Raw genomic sequence first — 21,392 nt, 5'->3', positions numbered from 1 at the left:
AATACTCGAGTAATAAAAACTGTTTAGCTGTCTGTTTAGCAGATTACATGAACTGTCTAACCTTGAAATAAATAAATAAAAATATTATCTTTATTAACCCAAAATACAATAAGAGGTCTGTTCAAAATATATCCAGCCATATAACATGAAAAAGAAGTACCTTACCTAGTGCTTCCAATTCTAGCCTCCTTCAAAGCAGTCCTCTGGTGACTCCACATAACCCCATGGTTCTTCCAATGCTGCAAACACTTATTATATTCCTATTTTGGAATGGCTACCGGCTAAACCCACATGTTTATTATATCAACCCGGACCTCAAATCAAGAACCTTTCAGCATCATTTTCAGCCGAGTAACAACAAGAATCACAAGAAGTTATATCTTGTGACTAAGGAGCCGGGCCAGAGGGATTCCGTGCTTGACCAAGAAATCCTGTATTAGACATGACAAATGGAGGGCATATGTTATCATGATGCTACTGTCACTTGCATGATTCCATAGCTAGCAAACTGTATCACAAATACACAGCAGAACCTCCAGATGACACAATATATTGACAATCTGGTCTTTTGCTGCATATTCTTAATATACAACTCTACACAATTGAAAAAAAATTTAGCTCGACATTCATTATGCTCCTCACTTGTCTTGTTTTCTTCGACCTTTGGAATAACGGTAGCTTTGCGATTATGATAAGCTTTGTTTAACGGATTAAATCTACATACACTGGAAAAGTAATCGCAATTTTAGGAAAGTTAGGATCATACTCCAGTCAAATGCGATAACAAAACGAATCTCTTCCGGTTCAAACAAACCGATGTCATTTGCAATTTTTCGGGCAATCCAACCATCCAACCGACAATTTTCCATTATAAAACTTTGCATGTTTTTACATTTAAGTTCGGGTCACTCCTGACAAAATTGAACCGTTATACCGATCTACTGTAACCACCACCATAACTTTTACGGTGGCTTTTATTCCAAAAGCCTGCAATCTTACAAACTATTTTGCTTTGGGTATCAGGTATTACTAAGCTTTAGCAGTACTTCAACGACATTGTTTAATGTGTTTTCTCATTATGCACAAAACCAAACTGTGACTAACACCTCTTCATTAACAGACTCAATATCTGATAGATAACTGTTAATAATAAAGTTAAAAAAACACACACACACACACATGTACATTAGGTAATAGTATTTTGTTCTACAAAGTTTTATCACTCGTTTTCAAGTACTCTTTGAGGAAATAAATATGCTAAGATACTTTTTAACTAACCTTGTACAATCAGAATAAGACATTATATTCAATGAGTCTACAGTTATCATAGCGCTACAACTGGCTTCACTGTTTCACAATAATGCTCAAATTGAATAATTAGAAACCCTTTCATTCTATGTTAATAGCGAATTCCAAACCTTATATTAAGGTATTAATTGTATAAAAAGGAACACACAGACTTGCATTAACAAATTTTATTAACCGATTTAAATAACAGATAATAAACATATAAATTATATAATAAATTATTACAGAAATGAAACGGTTTACTTTCATAAAGTTAATCTTCCGGTTCATCAAGTAAGTAATAAAATGTGGCACATTTGTGTTAGCATGCGAAAAAATTTAGAACTACAAATAAAATATTGTGCAGAGTATTTACTTATTTTATTGCCTACTACATGTATGATAAAGTACAGTTCAATAAAAACAATTATAAATATGTTTGTGCCCACACACACACACGCATATAAACAGTTAATGTACTACTTACCAGCAACCTCTTTCTTCACTAAAGCTCTCTCAATGAGTTCGATTGATACACCGGTAGGGAAGAAATCCTTTATGTAAATAACACTACCAAATGAATGTAAAAATTCTAGTATCAATACAAAGTCACCAAAACACTCATTAGGTATATGAAGTTGAACAGCTGTAGGCACTGGAAGCTCCTGTCACAGATTATAAAACAAATAACCAAACAAAAATAAATTAATATAATTGTTTTAAAGCACTGAAGATAGTCAAGTGGATTATTCTCAACAGAACTGACAAAACTACAGAAGAAACCAATTTAGTATGCTTTTTACAATTAAATCTTTTCTGATGAATACTATCAGAGCAGAAAAACAGTGTTCTAATATATTTTCCTTTTTTTTCTATTTTCAGCAAGAAGGATAAAGTTTACTCCAGGTTTGAATTATTTTTCGTTTTTAAAATGTTAAAAAGTTTAATCGAGTAAGAGATAAAAATCCTTTACATATAGCAGTTGACATATGTACAAACAAAATTATTTAATGCTCTGTAGCTGCACTGATGACTATTATTTTGTTAATTTATTAGCATTTTCAGTGATGCCAATCTAACTATTCTGATTGTCCCTTCTCGTTTAACAAAATACCTCATACTATTTTTTTTTAACATATAAATTACAGAAGAGGGATAACTAAATCAATTAACTGAAAATGATCATAATGAACAAGACAATAATCATCGATGCAACAACAAAGCTTTAGATAAATCACAGAGTATAAATACATAACCCTAACAATTTGACTTGCTAAAGAATTTTTAACATTTTGAAAAATGAAACAAAACTAAAGATTACGTTAACTTTGAAAAAGTATCTCTCAAAAAAATTTATATATACATATATATGTATATATTATTGATTATATACATTATTAATTATATAATTAATTATGAAAAGAGTAACGACAATTACTATTAACTGTTAGTTAGACAGAATACAACATATTTAATTAATAATTAGGAAAGAAATTATATTAGACAAACATATTCAGAGAGTTCATAACGTATGAAACATTGCACGGGATGAAATGAGAAAATTGGAATGTGAAATGTACTTACATTTTACATTCCAATTCTACAGAAATGATGCACAAAGATACAGAGATCAAGATGTTAAACCAAGATACCAATGGCAACAATTCAAGGTAATAAGTAGCAAATATTTTGCCTTCTGTCCTATTAAGTGTTAATACAAAAAAAAAAAAAAAATAATAGAAGAGATGCATATTCTGTTAGATGGTTGGAATGAGAGAATGAAGATATTTCAATAAAAATTAAAGACATTAAAAATTAAAACAATGGTTTTTTAGAAAGACAAGCACATTATTTTGGACACAGAATGTATGAAAATAGCACATTCACACATCTGTAATTAAAGATCCCTTAAGATGTTAACATATCTGAAAACAACTGAAATGTGTTTTCAAGATGATTACAGGACATGTGTTGAACTCTTGGTGAATAAGTAATTTGAATAGGCAGAGAACACAACTACACTCTATTTCATAATGCACAACTGTTTTTTTTAGTTCAGTATAAACATATAAAGCATAATCAGAGTTAACAAGTCAGGAGCAGATTTTAAGCAGGCAAAATGAAATTCCTCAAAACAACGCAGGAAGTACAACAAAACAACAAAAAGTAAAAATGTCAGCAAAAGAGAAGATTTGAAATTGAAGAGTGTGAGGTAAATAAAAGAAAGAGATTGTGATTACAATCTCTATGTTTAGAGAATAGCAAGGAAAAATTACTAAGAGCAACGTAGAAACTAAAGACCTGAAGAATGCTTTGGGTAAGAGACAAAAAAATACATCTGCCAAATCAAGAAAAGAAATAGCATAATGAAAAGAAGACAATGGGAAATAGTATACACTCAGCTTACCTGTAGCTTGAACAGGATCCAAAAATGTGTAAACAGGATTATGTCTGTCCAGGAAACTGGGGAAGTACATTTACAGTGCAACATGCATATGTAACTAATAAAATTCTTGTATAAATAACATTCAAGAAATGGTATTTTGCTTCAAAGAAAGTGGTGAGGGGTCCAAGTTTATTAACGACTGAAAAAAGACCAAAATCATGTATTTGGAGAGAAAAAATTTGATTCTGAAAAGTTTGAGAATGACAATAAGTTACAAATAGGCAAGTCCATGTCAACTGAACTTAAAAACATAATTAAAGGAAGAATCTTATTTAGGTAAAGACAGTTGTATATGGTGGAGTACCTCTCAGAAATCATTAAATTCTGTATGTGATATTTTACGGTAAGAATTGTCAATCTTGTCACGCAAAAGTAGATCATTGAATGATCGTCCTTACATAATGAAAGCTTGAAAACTGTTATTCAGTGAGAATAAACCTTACAGTTCAGATATACAAATATAAAAGCGACCAGCATATGACAGAATGCTGTGCACATATCAAGTTATAGAGGTAAGGATGACAGGAAATATACTGTTTTATTGAACTACTACTTTCATAGGTTTTTAAATTAAATCACAAGGACTTTCAATCTCTTTCAAAAGAACTGTTGCGACAACTTGTTTTCAATGTTACTATGTCTGCAATCCAAAATTACTTTATACCGCCTAAAATTTGATAATCCATCTACAATAAGTAAATATTTAATTAAAAATAAAACATATAATTAGAAAAATAATAAAAAGAAGGAATGAGGGGCCAGTTTACAAAGATGTTGCTGGTTTAAGTTGAACACAGCAGCTGCATTTGCCTGGTGTTTTCCGTTGGCAGACTGTAGACAAATGTTACAGATAACCTTTACATTATACACACACACTTATCACCAACATTCTAGAGGAGCAAAATTAAAAAAAAACAATGACATATCAACCGTTAAATGAATATAATAAAAAGATACACAGTAATAAAATAGAGAAAAAGCAACTATGATTATTAACACAACAGCTGAGATATTTTAAACGTAAAATATAATCTTAAATGACTTAAGATTTAAACTTGACACGGGTAAAATCATACTAATCTAAACCTGACGCTTTTAATACAGCAAAGAAAACTAGATCTAAACACCTAAACGTTGAAGAATTATTACGTAAGACAATTTTTTTAGACACAGAATTAACAGAACTAAGTAAGTAATATGAAACTGTTTTGTGAATATTCATTACAACCTTTAGATCTTCACATTCCAGGTCTTCTCTTCTTTTATTCAATTCTTTGATTAATTCAGCCAACTGCTGTCTATTTTCTTTGTTCAACTTCATATTATCACCTTGGCTAATTTTCTTAAAAATTAATTTCATTCCAGTTATATTCTTATCTTTATATTCCAATGCCAATTTCAGCAATTCATCTTTGGTTAAACTAAAAAAAAGTGAAATAAACTAAATCAGTTAACATATAGCTAGGGAGAGCAGATGTAGAGATATTTTTTAAAGACTATGTAAATAAACAAACACAAAACTTAGTAATGACTTTAAATGTTACAAATGAAAAAAAAAATGAAAAAAATTCTGTTCAATTATCTCACTGACATAGTAAATGCCCATAGCAAAGATAATTAAAAAATTGCCTTTAAATCTAAACAAAACTTATCTAAACATTTTAAAGATAAAAAAAAAGAAGATATAAAATAAGTTGTGACAACTGCAGCATGATGTATACTGGGAAAAAAGGAAAATCTACGAACACTAAATACAAAGATAAATAATTTCTTGATGTGTCAAGCTATTAGTTGTTTTTTAGAACCGATAACCGTAAGTAATATTTAAAAAATAATGATATATTTCTTGGAAAAACATTATATTAACAAATTTAAAGATTAAACTTAATAAAAAACCACACAGTAATTAAGATGATAACCTTGGAAGATAGGTAAATGATAAAAGAAGGGGAACAATCACACAGAATTTCAACACATTTCCAATCCACTCCGTACATGCTGTAGTCAAGTACAATGTTAAGAACTGACTTTTTTTTTACAGATTTTATGAGTAAACAATGCTGTTCTAAACAGTGAAAGCAGTGTTTGGGTGTCAACACATTATATGTTACCACAACCACCAAAAAAAAATTTCATTGTAAAAGTGTTAGTGAATCTCCCTATCAGCCCCCCAAAAAATTGTTAGCCTGTATTTCAGTTTCTACACTCAAAGAAGAAAAACAATAACGCTTGCTAATGTATAAGACAACAAAAAAAGACATTCTTCAACAGATGAACACAGAAAAAACAACCCTGTGGCAAATTAATTTTTTTCAATTTTTTGTATGACTTAATTTATTAAATATTTTTTTAACTATGTTTGAACCAAAGAATTGTGATTTAGAGAAATTTGACAGTAATAAATAGTACACAAATTCTTTAAATATACATTTTTTTGGATTCGAGGCAAACCATTGTTTTTTGAGGGATACCTTCACACTGTCTTTCTGTGTTTGTATTATTCAACATTTTTTTTTATATCATTCTGTTTTTATTGTTATTAAGGACAAACAATTTTTTTTTTGTAATTGTGATATCAGTTATTTTCAATATATCCTGTTAAAATGTATGTTGATTATTTTTTTCTCTAAGACAAATATATAGGTAGGTGTATCTCTTGAATCTACTGGCCATCTTTCTTTATGAAATTTTACTTGTTTTAAATTTTTACATAAAAAAATATGTAGATTTAAGCGGATGAAAATAGAGAATAATAAACAAAAAATATTTTTTTTTAATTTTAAATGCATCTTTATTTATTTACAAGTGCTGAGCACTTGCAGGACACAATATCTATGAATACATGCAATCTGCTGACCACACACACATATGCATGGTAGTACAGCGGTTTTTCTATCTCTACTGGTGAGGATAGCATGTTACTATAGAATCAGTATCATATTTTACTGCATCAGAAACACTTATATTTTATTACTGTGCAGTTTGTTCATAGCATAATGAAACGGCTTTTTTTTAGTAGAACTTTAAATTTGAATTAACTTTCATCACTTTTCAAAAAAGATAAGATTCATAATAAATAGATTTTATAAATTATTTGTATTTCATTCTGTATCGATTAGACAATTATATGTTTTACTAGTATCTTATAATTATATATTGATACTATTATTTTAATTTGAAATTATTACTTTTTGTAGATTATTTATATCATTTATAATAAAAACGTTAAAATACACAATGTATTATTTCATTTTGTGTTTAAAACAAATACAGTATCTATACTTTACTTGTTTGTCAGCTATTCTAAAATTTTCAGAGGAATTCATGTAAAAACTAATTTTCAGGTTACACACAAGTCATGGTAGATGAAATCACATATACCCATCGGGTTGGTTTAGTGGTTAATGCGTCTTCCCAAATCAGTTGATTTGGAAAGTCGAGAGTTACAGCGTTCAAGTCCTAGTAAAGCCAATTATTTATACACGGATTTGAATACTAGATCGTGGATACCGGTGTTCTTTGGTGGTTGGGTTTCAATTAACCACACATCTCAGGAATGATCGAACTGAGAATGTACAAGACTACACTTCATTTAAACTCATACATATCATCCTCATTCATCCTCTGAAGAATGATCTAAACTGTAGTTACTGGAGGCTAAACAGGAAAAAAGAGAGATGAAATCACATAAAAATTAACTGTAAATTAACCTAACTAATAAAAAAGTAAAATAAATTCTAAATCAACTATTAATGTATGGAATAAAGTGAGAATTTACATTAATTTTTTTTTTTTGGATGAAAAATTTTTTATATCATCTCCTGGAAAACAAAAATAAGAAATATAAAAACCAAATATAAAATCTAATAACACAATAACAAAGATTAAAACAATATAAAAACTTAAAGTAGAAATTTAAAAACAAAATTAAAACTTAAAATTAAAATATTAAAAAGAAAGACTAAAATGTTAAACACCAAAACATACAACTACTGTAAAAAAAATTTTAACGACACTATTAAAAAGTATGTTAAAAACTAACACTATGAAGTAATAAAAATACCCGATCCAAAACTTCTTTATTACTGCCCAGGATTTAACGAAACTTCCTCTCAGTGAATTTTCCTGTGGAAGGAATGCCATGGCACCAGTGTACCTTTTGACATGTCAAAGTTTGTTATCTACTGTACTACTGTAGCAGTCCAGACATCTTGCCAGCTTGTGCGAAATGTGAGATTTACATAGTTTATAAAGTCGGATGTAGTTTAACACGATTAGTGACAGATGGTTGACTGCATGCATCTTTAGTAGCAGAATCTGAACGTTCATTACCCGGAATATCACGTAGCTAGGGATCCAGCTGAAAATAACTTGTGTTGCGACGGATCAACTCTGTGATTGCATTGTAGACGCTACAAATAAGGATATGATGGTACTTGGGGTTAATGATATTCAAAGCCTTATAGCATACAGTTCAGTAGTAAAGACACTCTTAATACCTGGTAGACCAAACATACAGTCAGGTCATTAACAATAAATGCACATCCAACAGTATTGCTCTGTTTCGATCCACCTGTGTAGGCTGCTGCATCTGGGTTTGTGTTTCCGGCACAAAACCGCTTCCCAAATACCTCGGCCTCCCGACCTCTTCGCAATTTCCACATGGCCGCCCGAACTTTCACCACTAAATCGACTGGGAGAGCCTTTTCCAATACAGTAGTAGCCTCACAGGAAGTTGTTAAAAGCACCAGTACATATAATTAAGGCTCTGTGATGGAGACTCCTTAAATTTTGAATAAGTGCTAGATTTCTATCCAACCTGTGCGCCCAAATCAACACCACGTAAGAGGTCATACTTTCGAAGACACCTCGGTATACCATGTATAAATAACGGCCCAACAGTCCGTAATCCTTTCGAGCAATCCTCCTAAGCTTGTGCATCACAGAGATGGCGTCCCCCACTACTTTCCTAATGTGGTTGCTAAACAGCAACTTATCAAACAAAACACCTACGTACTTACGAACTCGAACTTGACAGATTACATGGCCTTTATACTTAATACGGGGATTACGACTGTATGATAATTTGTCTGCACCCTTTGGAAGCATAAACTCGTCTTGGGCACAGAAATTCTTAAATTTTGAATATCCATTCACTCCTCTCTGGTTTTCAAAGTTGCCTGCGCTCGGTCTTCTAGTTGCGGTCGTGAATTACCATGAACTAACAAGGGACAGTCATCAGTGAAAGCATGGGCCGTGACCCCTTCCGGGAATGTCAGCTGAAAAATCCGTCGAATACCAGGTTCCACAGCAAGGGGCTGAGAACAGAGCCCTACGGGCTTCCCCTGTTGACGAATATTTCCACAACTAGGTGCGCATCCCTAAACACATCCCAAAGTGATGTCTCACTGCAGTCAAAAAGAATGCATACACCAGGGCTTGATCTAAAAGCACCTGTCGCAAACAGAAGGAAAGTATGATAACAGCATCCAGCATTTTAAGGGTGGTATTAAACACTGAAGAGAAGATGACACAACCATAATCTAAACACAAACAAACTACGGAATAGTAAAAACACAACAAACATGACCGATCAACAACCCAATTAGTATTGCTAAGAACTGGCAGTACATCTAAAAGTATGGAACATTTGGTTTTTAATACTTTAATGTATTTGACCACCCATGTAAGGCGGCAATCAAAAAATAAACCTAAAAATCTGACAGGAGAGATAGCAATTAGCTCTCCACTGAGAAAGACTTGTGGAATAAAGGAATTCTGCAGGCGAGAAAAGACTATACATTTTGTTTTCTAGGGTGAAAATATGAAACCTTGCACCAAACTTCAAGGCATGATATAGTGTTCGGTAGTAATCTCTCTGATGTGGCTGTTGAACGGGACGCAATATATACAGCAAAATATTCAACAAATAAAAAACATGAAACAGGCATCTGCACATATTTAGTAATACTGTTGATGGCTATAGAAAATAAGGTAACGCTTAATACACTTCCATTCTCCAAGATAATACTCGAGAGAGAATATCCAACACGAACACGGAACGTTCAGTCATATAAGAAACCCCTAATAAAAGCAACCGTATTTCTCTTGACTACCCATTCTTTGAGGGTATGTAGAATACCACATCGCCAAGCCGTGACGAACGCCTTTCTGATATCAAAGATAGCAACGAGGTACTAGCATAGTAGGAAAGCAATCTGAATAGCTGTTTCCAATGACACTAAATGGTCAATGGAGGATCACCCTTGTGGGAAACCACTGTTCTGGAGATAAAAGGCTATGTCACTCCAAGTATCATGCAAGTCTGCAGTTCACCATACTCTCCATTACTTTGGATAAGACGCTTATCAAGGAGATAAGGCAGTAGCTTGAGGGGCTTGCTTTGTCTTTACCAGGTTTACCAAAAGTCTGTCTGGTATGACGACTTCTGACCAGACAGGTGGGAAGACTTGTACAGAGAATAAATTATTATAAATATTCAATAGGTGTTGTAAAGCCAAATGAGGAAGGTGTGACAGCATACCAAGACAAATGTTGTCAGGTCCAGAAGAGGGCTCATGTGAGTTTTTAAGTGCATGTCACAACTCATTGTATGCGAATGGAGAATTTAATTTACGGACCGAATTACCAATGTTCAACGATAATACTTCCATCTGTATCTTTTACCTCTGAAATTCGTTACTATAAGATGAAGTGAGAGACACCAAGCAGAAAGAAATTGCTAAGGTAGTTGCCACAGCATAAGATGATGGAAGTTCTTCATGAATAAGCCCGACAATATATTGTTTTGGTGATCTGAAAATTGCACGGATCTTTCCCAAATAGTAGGCGTGGGAGTAGTGCATTGAGGATTTATTGCAAGTAAATTCAACACAAACATTTTAAAAGTAAAATCCACAAACTTAGGTCTCTTTTTCATAAAACAAAGAAATAAATTATTTTATCTAATTAAAAAATTAGTTAACATAAATTACCAGCATGAACAAGTAGAAGTTTAAAAATATGCTACACCTCGCACAAGTGTTCAGCACAGAATGTATAAATTCAGTGTGTGATGCACCATACGCTAGCGTGCGGTCATGTTTTTCAAACATTTTGTAATCCAAGACGTAAAATATTGATAACTGGTATACTTGAGTAAGTTAAAAACATAATAATTCAGCACAAAGAGTTAATATACTGATGAAAAGCATGCATGCATTCTAATGTAAACTAAATTTATTATTTCAATTTAACTGGAAATTATTTTATCATAGACCACCTGATTCAAATTTAGCTGAAATTATATAATGTGTTTACTCTTAATCATAATAATACATAAAAAATATTATTATTTTTATTATTTTTGTGAATAAAAATAAAAATATAATTATTCCATCACTGAAAATATAATTATTCGTTATCACTGTTATATAAATAATTTATTAAACAGTTTTTTCATAACCTTTTGATATATACATTAGTATTCTCTGAGCCCTGATAGTTTGTGCCATCTAATGAACATATGTCTACTTGCTGCTGAAGAAGAATAAAAATGGCGATTTCATTTTGGTTGATGTGAAACGAACATAAAAAATGTGATTGTAGCTTGCGCCATCTGTAGAAATTGATAATATGTACGCCTGCTTGCTGTCTAAGAATAAAAGTGGCGGTTTCATTTTGCATGAGAAAAGAGTAAAAACATGTGAACATGAGAAAATAACTTTTATATAAACAATCTCCCCCATAATCATGAGACCTTGCTGATGGAGAGGGGGCTTGATTGCTCAGTGATACAGAGTAACTGGACTGAAGGTGCAACAATATCAGAGAGGTTTCTGTTGAAAGCCGAACTACGGAATGATTCCTGAAAGATGGTAGCAGTTCTTTCAGTAGTTGTTGATGGCGGTCAGGAGGACTTAAACAGCCATTCATTCTTCTGAGTACTGCAAGGCTGAAAGCAAGGGAAAACTAGGCTGTGTAACAGAGATAGAGGCGCCATCCTTGATAAAATATTCCAGAGGTAAACTAATCCCCGCCCCCATTCGAATCTCCATAAATAATAACATTCTACGAGTCAGAGCATGGAATGCTAGAAGTATTAAAAAAGTTGGTAGGTTAGAAAACATAAACAAGGAAATGAATAAAATAAATGTAGATGTAGAAATTGGCAAGGTTCGGTTGGAAGAGGAAAACAACTTTTGGTCAAGTGATTTTAAAATAATTAATTCAGCGTCAAATAAAAGGCAGGCAGGAGTAGGTTTCGTAATGAACAAAAAGATAGAGAAGAAAGTAGAGTATTCAAAAAGCTTATCGACAGAATCATTGTAATAAGAATAAAATCAAAATCTAAGCCAACGATTCGTAAGGTCTATATGCCTATAAGTTCCCATGATGATGATGAGGAAGAGTATATATGAAGGAATTGACTAAGCAATTAAACACAGAAAGGGGGCGAAAATTTAATAATAGCTGGAGATTGGAATGCAAGCATTGGAAAAGGCAAGGAAGAAAATATTGTGGGTGAATCATAATAAAAATCCTAACAGAAGAATATAAACATGGAAAAATCCTGGTGCTACTGCAAGATATCAGATATATTATGATTAAAAAAAGGTTTAGAAATCAACTTGACTGCAAAGCAAATCCTGGAGCAGACACTGATAGCAATCAGAATTTAGTGAAAATGAAATGTAAATTGGGGTTTAAAAACCTGAAGAATTGGTGTCAGATGAATCCGTGGAATTTATAGAAGCTTGAGGAAGAGTTAGTAAAGAAGATTTTTGAGGAGGACATCGCAAGAAGTCTGAGTAAAAAAGATAAGTTAGAAAACGTAGAAGAAGAATGGGAGAATGTTAAAAAGGAAATTCTTAAATCAGCAGAAGCAAACTTAGGCGCAACAAAGAGAACTGGTAGAAAACCTTGGATTCCAGATATATTGCAGCTGATGGATGAACATAGAAAGTATAAGAATGCTAATGATGAAGAAAGTAAAAGGAACTATCGACAACAGGACGTGTTAATTAGCAAAAGAAGAGTGAATTAAAGAAAATTGTTCAGAAGTGGAAAGAGAAATGATCAATGGCAAAACAGACAGAGCATACAGAAAAAAAGTTAAGGAGAATTTTGTGGTACATAAATTAAAATGTAATAATGTGCTAAACAAAGGTGGTACACCGATTTATAACACAAAAGAAAAGATTGATAGGTGGGTGGAATACATTGAACAGTTATACTGAGGAAATTAATTAGAGACTGGTGTTATAGAGGAAGTTGAAGAGGATGAAAAAAGGGAGATACAATACTGAAATCTGAATTTAAGAGAGCATTAAAAGATTTGAATGGCAGAAAGGCTCCTACGATAAACAGGATATCTGCAGAAATACTGTGCAGTGCAGGTGAGGAAGCGACAGATAGATTATATAAACTGTTGTGTAATATTTATGAAAAAGGGGAAGTTCTGTCAGACTTCAAAAAGAGTGTTAGTGTCATGATACCAAAGAAAGCAGGAGCAGATAAATGTGAAGAATACAGAACAATTAGCCTAACTACTCACGCATAAAAAATCATAACTAGAATTCTGTACAGAAGAACTGAGAGGAGAGTGCAAGAAGTGCTAGAAGACCAATTTGGTTTCAGGAAATGTATAGGGACAAGGGAAGCAATTCTAGCGTTCAAATTAATAGTAAGATTAAAGAAAAACAAACCACCATACTTGGCACTTATAGACTTAGAAAAGACATTTGAAAACATAAAGTGAAATAAAATGTTCAGCATTTAAAAAAATGTAAGGTTCATGTATAGAGATAAAAGACCATTTGCTAACATTTACAGGAACCAAATGGCTACAATAACAATCGAAGAACATAAGAAAGAAGCCGTAATAAAAAAGGAAGTCTGAGAAGTATGTTCCTTATCTCCGTTACTTTTTAATCTTTACATACAACTAGCAGTTAATGATGTTAAACAGTAACAGTAATAGTGCAAAGTGAAAAGATAAAGATGCTATGATTTGCTTATGATGTAGTTATTCTTCCTGAGAATAAAATAGATTTAGAAGAAACAATGAATGGCATAGATGAAGTCCTACGCATCAAAATAAACAAGAACAAAATGAAAGTGAAACTAGGACGATCGGAGTACCTGAGAAGAAAATGTGGTGCTGAAAATGTGGTTTTGAAATGTGGTGCTGTAGGAGAATGTTAAAAATTAGACGGGTGGATAAAGTGACAAATGAAGAGGTGTTGCAGCAAATTGATGAAGAAAGAAGCATTTGGAAAAATATAGTTAAAAGAAGAGACAGACTTATAGACCACATAGTAAGGCATCCTGGAATAGTCACTTTGATAGTGGAGGGGCAGGTAGATGGAAAAAATTATGCAGGCAGGCAACGTTTGGAATGTGTAAATACAGATGTAGCATGTAGGGAGTATACCAAAATAAAACGAATGGTACTAGATAAGGAATCTTGATGAGCTGCATCACACCAATCAAATGACTTAAGACAAAAAAAAATATAAAGAAAAGTCATAATAAAGCAGTATTATCATGTTAATGTATGTTTTTTTAGTGAACAAAAAGTAATGACTTTTCATAAGAATGTGAAACTGCAATTTCTAAGCCACAATAATTTTCCATGCATATTGGCAGTATTATAAAATACATGATATATATTAAAAGACTAATTTAATTGGAGAATTATTTTTAAAAATTTAAGCATATTCATATATGCAGCAGGAGTTACATATACTATAAAATAACTAAATAAAGTGCTAATAATTTAATCTCAATTGACTTACCCTTTAATAGCCTCTTCATTCACCTTCTTTTTACTTTGTTTGCGTTTTTCTTGTAGCACTTCTTTTTTATTATTTATTTTATTCATTAAACTGGATTTTTTCACATTCTGAACACCTTTATATTTATTTTTCAATTTTTGAATCAATGATTTCTGAGGAGTAGCACCAGGTTTCTTCTGAGATATTACCTTTTTATTATTATCATCTCTGTAATCATTGTGTTGACCACCAGCAGATGATTTAGAAGGTGAAGATTTTTGTTTGAAATATTTTTGAATAGATTCCTGCCGTTTCTCTTTTTTCATCTGCAGTTTTAATTTATCATTACTGTTTTTACTACTAGCACTATTTTGTTCTTTACTACCAGCCTTCTTCCGTGAAATTAGAGTTTGTAAATTATTCGTAAATATATTACTGGCTTTCACTTCACTGATGGCATACATCTGACAAACATTGTCCTAGTAAAAAACAGAGAGAGATACAAACAAATCAATAAAATAAAAAACGGAAGAGAACCAGTATAAGAATGTAATTAAATCAGACATTAATAGTTTCGTAACTGAACTGAGAAATAACAACAGTGACAACATCAATGAAGAAAGTGAAAGCAGTGACAACCTGCGACAGCGAGAAACATCTGAGAACAGACCTGACCAATTAACTGAGGTAAGAAAGATATGATTAATCTTCTCTATAACATATTTAGAATCTGTTTTTATGTGATTGCATTTTAATTATTTTGTTTGTTTAGTCTATGTAAACACAATCCAGACTTAACTTTCCTAAATTCAAAAATTTTTAATCATACTAAAAATAATTGTAAAAAGTGAACAATAAATAAATTGACAGATGGTAAAAATGGATAAATCATTTATTGATCAATTTTCAAGCGTAATAGTCTACAAATTTTAACCATCTAAACCACAATTTTTTTTATTCTTATTACACAGTAAATTGAAAAACTAAAAAAACATACTAACAAAATATATTACGACAAAACTATGTTTATGCAGAAATAATATCACAACATTTATAAGTCTAAATTTTTTTTTTAATGAATACATAAACCCAGGTGTTTTGATTTCTCAGTGTGAATTTCATGTAACACATTCCTCACAAGGTTGAAGAACTGCTACAGAGTTACTACTGTAGTATGGGAATATGGACAGAATCTGACGTTCAATGATTTCAATAAAATAAAAAAATCTGAGATTAATGTCAATAAAATTTTGTTACTTTAAAACAAATAAATTATTAGATTATTAAGTTAATTTAACAGATTAGTCTTCATAAATAATAAACTGAAGCAGGTTCAATTAGCGTGCAAGAGTTAATACTGTAATGTCTCTATTATTAGTTCTTTATTCTACAACAAAATACATAGAATACACAACTTTCTGGAAATACAGTACTTCCATTTTTTTTATTTATTCACTTCAAGTGAACTTTCTTCATGTTTTTCATTTACTGTACAATACTCAGTTGATTTCAAACTTGTAAATGTGTCACATCTCAGTCACATTTCTCTTCCTTTTTTAAATAATAGCCTTTGATTAAAAGTTATGCTTTCAAACGATAAAACTTTGTTCATTTGCCATCGACAAAAAATAAAAATATGGGATAGATGAATTGTGTATTTGAGACTGATGAAAGAAAAAGTTTACATTGTGTGGCATTTCTTCAAAAAGATCATTGCTTTGTGGATCGAAATCCGGAAAATCCCCTGAATTAGAGCAAACATCTTGTTTATTAAAGAAAAAAATTGAAAAGTGTTTTGCAATTTCTACAGAGATATGCATTTTAAAGGTGAAACAAATAGCTTTACCGGGTAATATTGAGAATTTTACACCTAGTAGAGATTGGTTTCAAAAATTTATGAGTAGATCTGATTTGATTATAAGAAAATGAACCACTTTTTGTCAAAGATTACCAAATGCGTACAAAGAAGACCTAGAGAATTTCAACGATTTGTTATTGGCTTGCGCAAAAAATTCAATTTTGAACTATCACAAATAGGTAATGCTGATCAAAACCTGAATACTTTGAAATACCGCAGGATTCAACTATAAGTTTGAACTATAAGTGTTCCTATTCTAAATGATGATTGTTGAAAACAAAGATGTTGTACCAGTTATGCTCGCCATTTTAACAGATGGAACAAAACTTCTACCTTTTGCTATTTTCAAGCAAAAAACTGCCAAAGAAAATTTCCCAATGGAGAAAATTGTTCTAAATAATGAAAATGAATGAATGGTTGAGATCAGTGTGGTTTCGTAGCCCCAAAAGCTTGCAAAATGTCAACTCTATGCTCGTCCTTGATATTTTTCAGGGACATTTAACTGAAAATGTGAATAATTTATCAAAAAATAATTCTGAATTAGTAATTATTCCAGGACACTTCTCTCATTTACATTTATAGACGTATGTATAATAAGCCTTTTAAAGATATATTGAAAGAATTTTTTTCTTCTTGGATGGCAAACAATCTGATGTCATTTACACTTCTTGAAAAAATTAAAAGACCATCTCTTTCCTTGTTCTGTGAATGGATATCGACTGCATGGGAAAATATATTTCTATGTGGATAAAATATAATATAGTATACTTATTACTGATGATTTACTTGTTAGTTTTAAAAATAAAGTAGGCCTAAAATAATGAATACTTTCACCTACTTATCGATAAATAAATTATACTTCAGAGTCTGTAAAATAATTTTTAGTGACAAAAAGGATGATGATCCTGATTTTAAAATAATGGATCCTACATTTTTTTTAAATGTCAATAAGTCTAATGACAGAGCCAGATGATTTTAAGGCTCGTGAACTACTTGTAAAAAAACTGAAAATTTTATCTAATAAAAAGAATAGTTTTTTTTTCTTAAAAACCAAGCAACAATGTGTTAAAAAACGATAAAAAAACAATGGTTTCAGTATTACACCTATGTGCAATTAAGGCACCTATAAAGTGAGCCTACATAACTGGTACATTAATATTTTAAGCGAGCATGAAATACCTGCTTAATCGAATATGTTTAAATAAAGTGTATAGGTTCAGATACAATTTAGAAATTATACACAAAAATAACAGAATTCCAAATGGATTCTTTTCTGTTATCCTCATAACTTTCTAACCTCATTTCCATTATTGCCTCCTACCCATGTAGCTTATAATTTTGATTTATAAAACTTTCACCTAATGAACCCCCAAATCAATATTACCCTCCTACTTTCCAAATAAAATCAACTACTTCTGAAAAAAACTCTTATATTTTTTTTGTACCTCAAACACGATGCAGAAAGTTTAAATCACTTGAAAAAAATTATTTAAACAAGTTACAAAAGAGAATTAACAATGCCATAGTTGTGTAATTTTTTTAACCAATAACACTGGTGAACATGATTTTTGTCTCACGAGTAACAATAGATGTACTTTTTTTAACCTCCAGGACAACCGTTAGGTGGTATTACTTCAGAGGATGAGATGAATGATTTGTAGCTTGTGAAATTGCCATACCAGAACATGATTCAAACCCAGGACCTCCGGATGAAAGGCCAAGACGCTACCACTCGTGCCACAGAGGCTGGCAATTAGTGTAGTACTTAATGCAGTTTTTTATCCTGTTTTCAAAATGCATTTGGAATTTATCACCCACAGTTTTTTATTAATTTAATTTTTTGAAATATTTTAAAACATTTTTTCATCCATTTGTCCATTGTCAAGTAAAAGCTCCTAGAGCATTGTAAATATGATGGAACCAAATGAGCTAACTCAAAGGGTAGTGCTAATGTTGTGTGCAGGTTCAGATGTGTATAAACATATACAAATGTGATCTAGTGTAACACACTCATCAAAACAATGCCAGTTGTGAGATAGTAGTGAATCAGTAAACACGTCATTGTGAGTGCTTTGTGTGTCTGAATTATTGTGTATTACATATTTACAACTTTATTTCTTTTAATTAGTCGTTAATTACGAAATGCCCTAGAGTTTGTTTAAATCATCCTAACAATTTTTGTTAGCTATGTGGTGAAGTGACGCTCAAGTCCCAAAGGCAAAACCTTACTCCATTAGAAAAAAGTTATGAACTTTATTTTATATCTGTTTTTTATCGTGTTCTAAACTTCTCACTGCATGGAAAAATGGCACACACCATATGCCATTTAATATCCCTATGATTTGGTGGGAGCCCAAAGATCACTCTTCTGACTGTTATTTCTACTTAACAAACATTAATCTGCAATGAGACCAGTTCAACAATATGAAGAATTGCCCATACCAAAGCCTCCAGAACATGTGACATTAGATGAAGAGAGCTACGGAAGTAAGGAAGAAAAAGAAACAGATTCTGGTGATACAACTTTTGAACAAAGCAGTTCATCTGAGCCTCATTTACTGACTCAAGAAAATCGTATCGATCTCATATGAGATTTAAAGTTAGCCAAAAAAAAGTTTGAAATGCGTGCTTCCTGGCTAAAAGGATGGAATCTTCTTCAAAAACATACAAAGATAAGTACTTATCGTAATCGTCATTCTGAATTTACAGACTACTAAAAGTGAAAACTTTAAATTTATATTGGTATTTTTTTTTTTTTTTTTTTGGTGGGCGAAAAATGCTTTTACATTATGATCGCCCAGTGTAAAATGAGTTTTGATTAAAAAAAAATAAATAAACTAAAACTAGTTTAAAAAATTAAAACAAAAAACTTACAATTAATATTACAGCTAAAAAATAAAATTGAACAATAAATAGAAATCAACTAAGACATGAGGTACTTGTGTGCGACTGGTATATCCTAACCACAATCAACAGAGGATCACTTCCTCATGAGTTTTTCTACATGAGGAGTCCCATGGCAACACAGAATCTGTAATGTGCCGGAGTTTACTATCAACAGTAGCTGCCCAGTCACCTTGCCACTGTGCTTGAAGAGACTGTTTTATACAATTAATAAAGTCAGAAGCAGCAAGCGGTTGATTGCATGCATCTTTAGCAGCAGAATCTGCACGTTCATTACCTGGAATTCCCACGTGCTAGAAATCCAACGGAAACTCACTTGTTGTTGCAATGGTTCAACTCAGCAACTGCATTATAGATTTCAGGAATCAAAGGATGTCTAGAGTAAAAATCATCTACTAAACTTGGAGTGCGCTACACAAATCACTACGAATAAGGATACTTAGGTACTTAGGATTAATGATATCCACAGCTTTATTTATAGTGTACAGTTCTGCAGTAAACACTCGTAACACCAGGTAGACAAAACATATAAGTTCTATCAACACACTACTACTTTCGACAACAAATGCGCAACCAACGGTATCGATCTGTTTCGATCCACCAGTGTATACTACTACGTCTGGGTTTATGTTGGAGAGAATATAATGAAACAATTGCTGGAAGACAGTAGGTGGTGTTGATCCTTTATTGTATATCGTAAGGTCAAAAATATAATTTATAAAGTAGATTCCCCATAGAGGACATGAGTACGGATATGTTGGAAAAATAGAAGATTCATCAACATTTATAAGGTGCAGCAGATGTTAGGTACGAACACCTACAGGTGCAGTACAACATAGATAGTCCTCATACCTTTGTAAATTAGGATTCCCAAGGACTGAGTTATAAGCCGGGTGATTTAGCTGTCCTTTGAGATGGACAAAATAAGATGCTAAAAGCTAGTCCCGTCTATCTCAAAGTGATGGCTCACTGCAGTCAACAAGAAAGCTTGCGACAGGGCTTGATTTAAATGCATCTGTGGCAAGCCAATGGAAATCACTTTTAGATATGATTGATTCACATCATATCTAAAAGTTTGAAACATTATATTTTTAATTATTTTAAGTATTTGGCCCATGTAAGGCGGTTATTAAAAAATAAACCTAAAAACTAGTTATCAGGAGAGATAGCAATAAACTCTCTGTTGAGAAAAACTTGCAGAATAGAAGGGTCTCGCAGCCGAGAAAAGACTACACATTTTGTTTTTTCAGGTGAAAAGGTGAAGCCAGTAACCCTGGACCAAGCTTCAAGGTGAGATATAGTGTTTTGTAGTAGTCTCCACTGTGGGTGTTGAACGGGATGCAATGTACATAGCAAAATTATCAACAAATAAAGAAGGTATGGGACGAGTGGCTGCATAAATTTAGTAATACTGTTGTTGATGGCTATAGAAAATAAGGTGGTACTTAATACACTACCTTGAGGCACTCCATTCTCCAAGATGATGCTACCTGAGAGAGAATCTTTCAAACAAAAACAGAACGTTCGGTGAAATAAGAAACCCCAAATAAAAGCAAGCATATTGTCCTTGACTCCCCATTCTTTGATGGTGTTTAGAACACCACATCATCAGGCCGTGTCATACATCTTTTTGATATCAAAGAAGATAGCGATGAGACACTGGTGGAGTTGGAAAGGGGTTTGGAATGACTGTTTCCAATGACTCCAAATGGTCACTGGAGAATTGTCCTTGTCGTAAACCACACTGTTCTGGAAATAAAAGGCTATATCTCTCCAAGTACCATGTAAGCCTGCTGTTCATGATTCTCTCTATTACTTTGCATAAAATGTTTGTCAAGGAGATAGAGCAGTAGCTTGGGGGGGTTTTCTTTGTCTTTACCAGGTTTAAGTACTGGTATGACAATGGCTTCTGACCAGCCTGGTGGGAAGACTTGTTTGGAGAATAAACCATTATAAATGTTCAATAGATGTTGTAGCGCTGAATTAGGAGGGTGTAACAGCATACTGTGGCAGATGTTGTCAGGTCCAGAAGAGGGGTCATGTGAGTTTTTAAGTGCATGTGACATCTCGTTGAATGCGAATGGAGCATTTAATTTACCGACCAAATTACCAATGTTCA

General features: G+C 32.3%; 1 protein-coding gene across 2 annotated transcripts in view; it reads right to left on the bottom strand.

Moving 5' to 3' along the window:
* Positions 1-21,392, bottom strand: part of Acf (ATP-dependent chromatin assembly factor large subunit) — a 151,869-nt gene that overhangs the window by 100,056 nt on the left and 30,421 nt on the right. For both annotated transcript variants that reach the window (XM_075367686.1, XM_075367687.1), the window contains exons 6-8: positions 14,533-14,990; positions 4,962-5,154; positions 1,775-1,952 (exon numbers count right to left, since the gene is read on the bottom strand). In XM_075367686.1, the coding sequence (XP_075223801.1) occupies positions 1,775-1,952; positions 4,962-5,154; positions 14,533-14,990 (829 nt within the window). The remainder of the gene's footprint in view (positions 1-1,774; positions 1,953-4,961; positions 5,155-14,532; positions 14,991-21,392) is intronic.

Source organism: Lycorma delicatula, chromosome 5, assembly GCF_047948215.1.
Source record: "Lycorma delicatula isolate Av1 chromosome 5, ASM4794821v1, whole genome shotgun sequence".
In the NCBI taxonomy this organism is placed as follows: domain Eukaryota; kingdom Metazoa; phylum Arthropoda; class Insecta; order Hemiptera; family Fulgoridae; genus Lycorma; species Lycorma delicatula.
The sequence above is the reverse complement of the archived record's forward strand: the minus strand, read 5'-3'. Positions and strand labels throughout refer to the sequence as shown.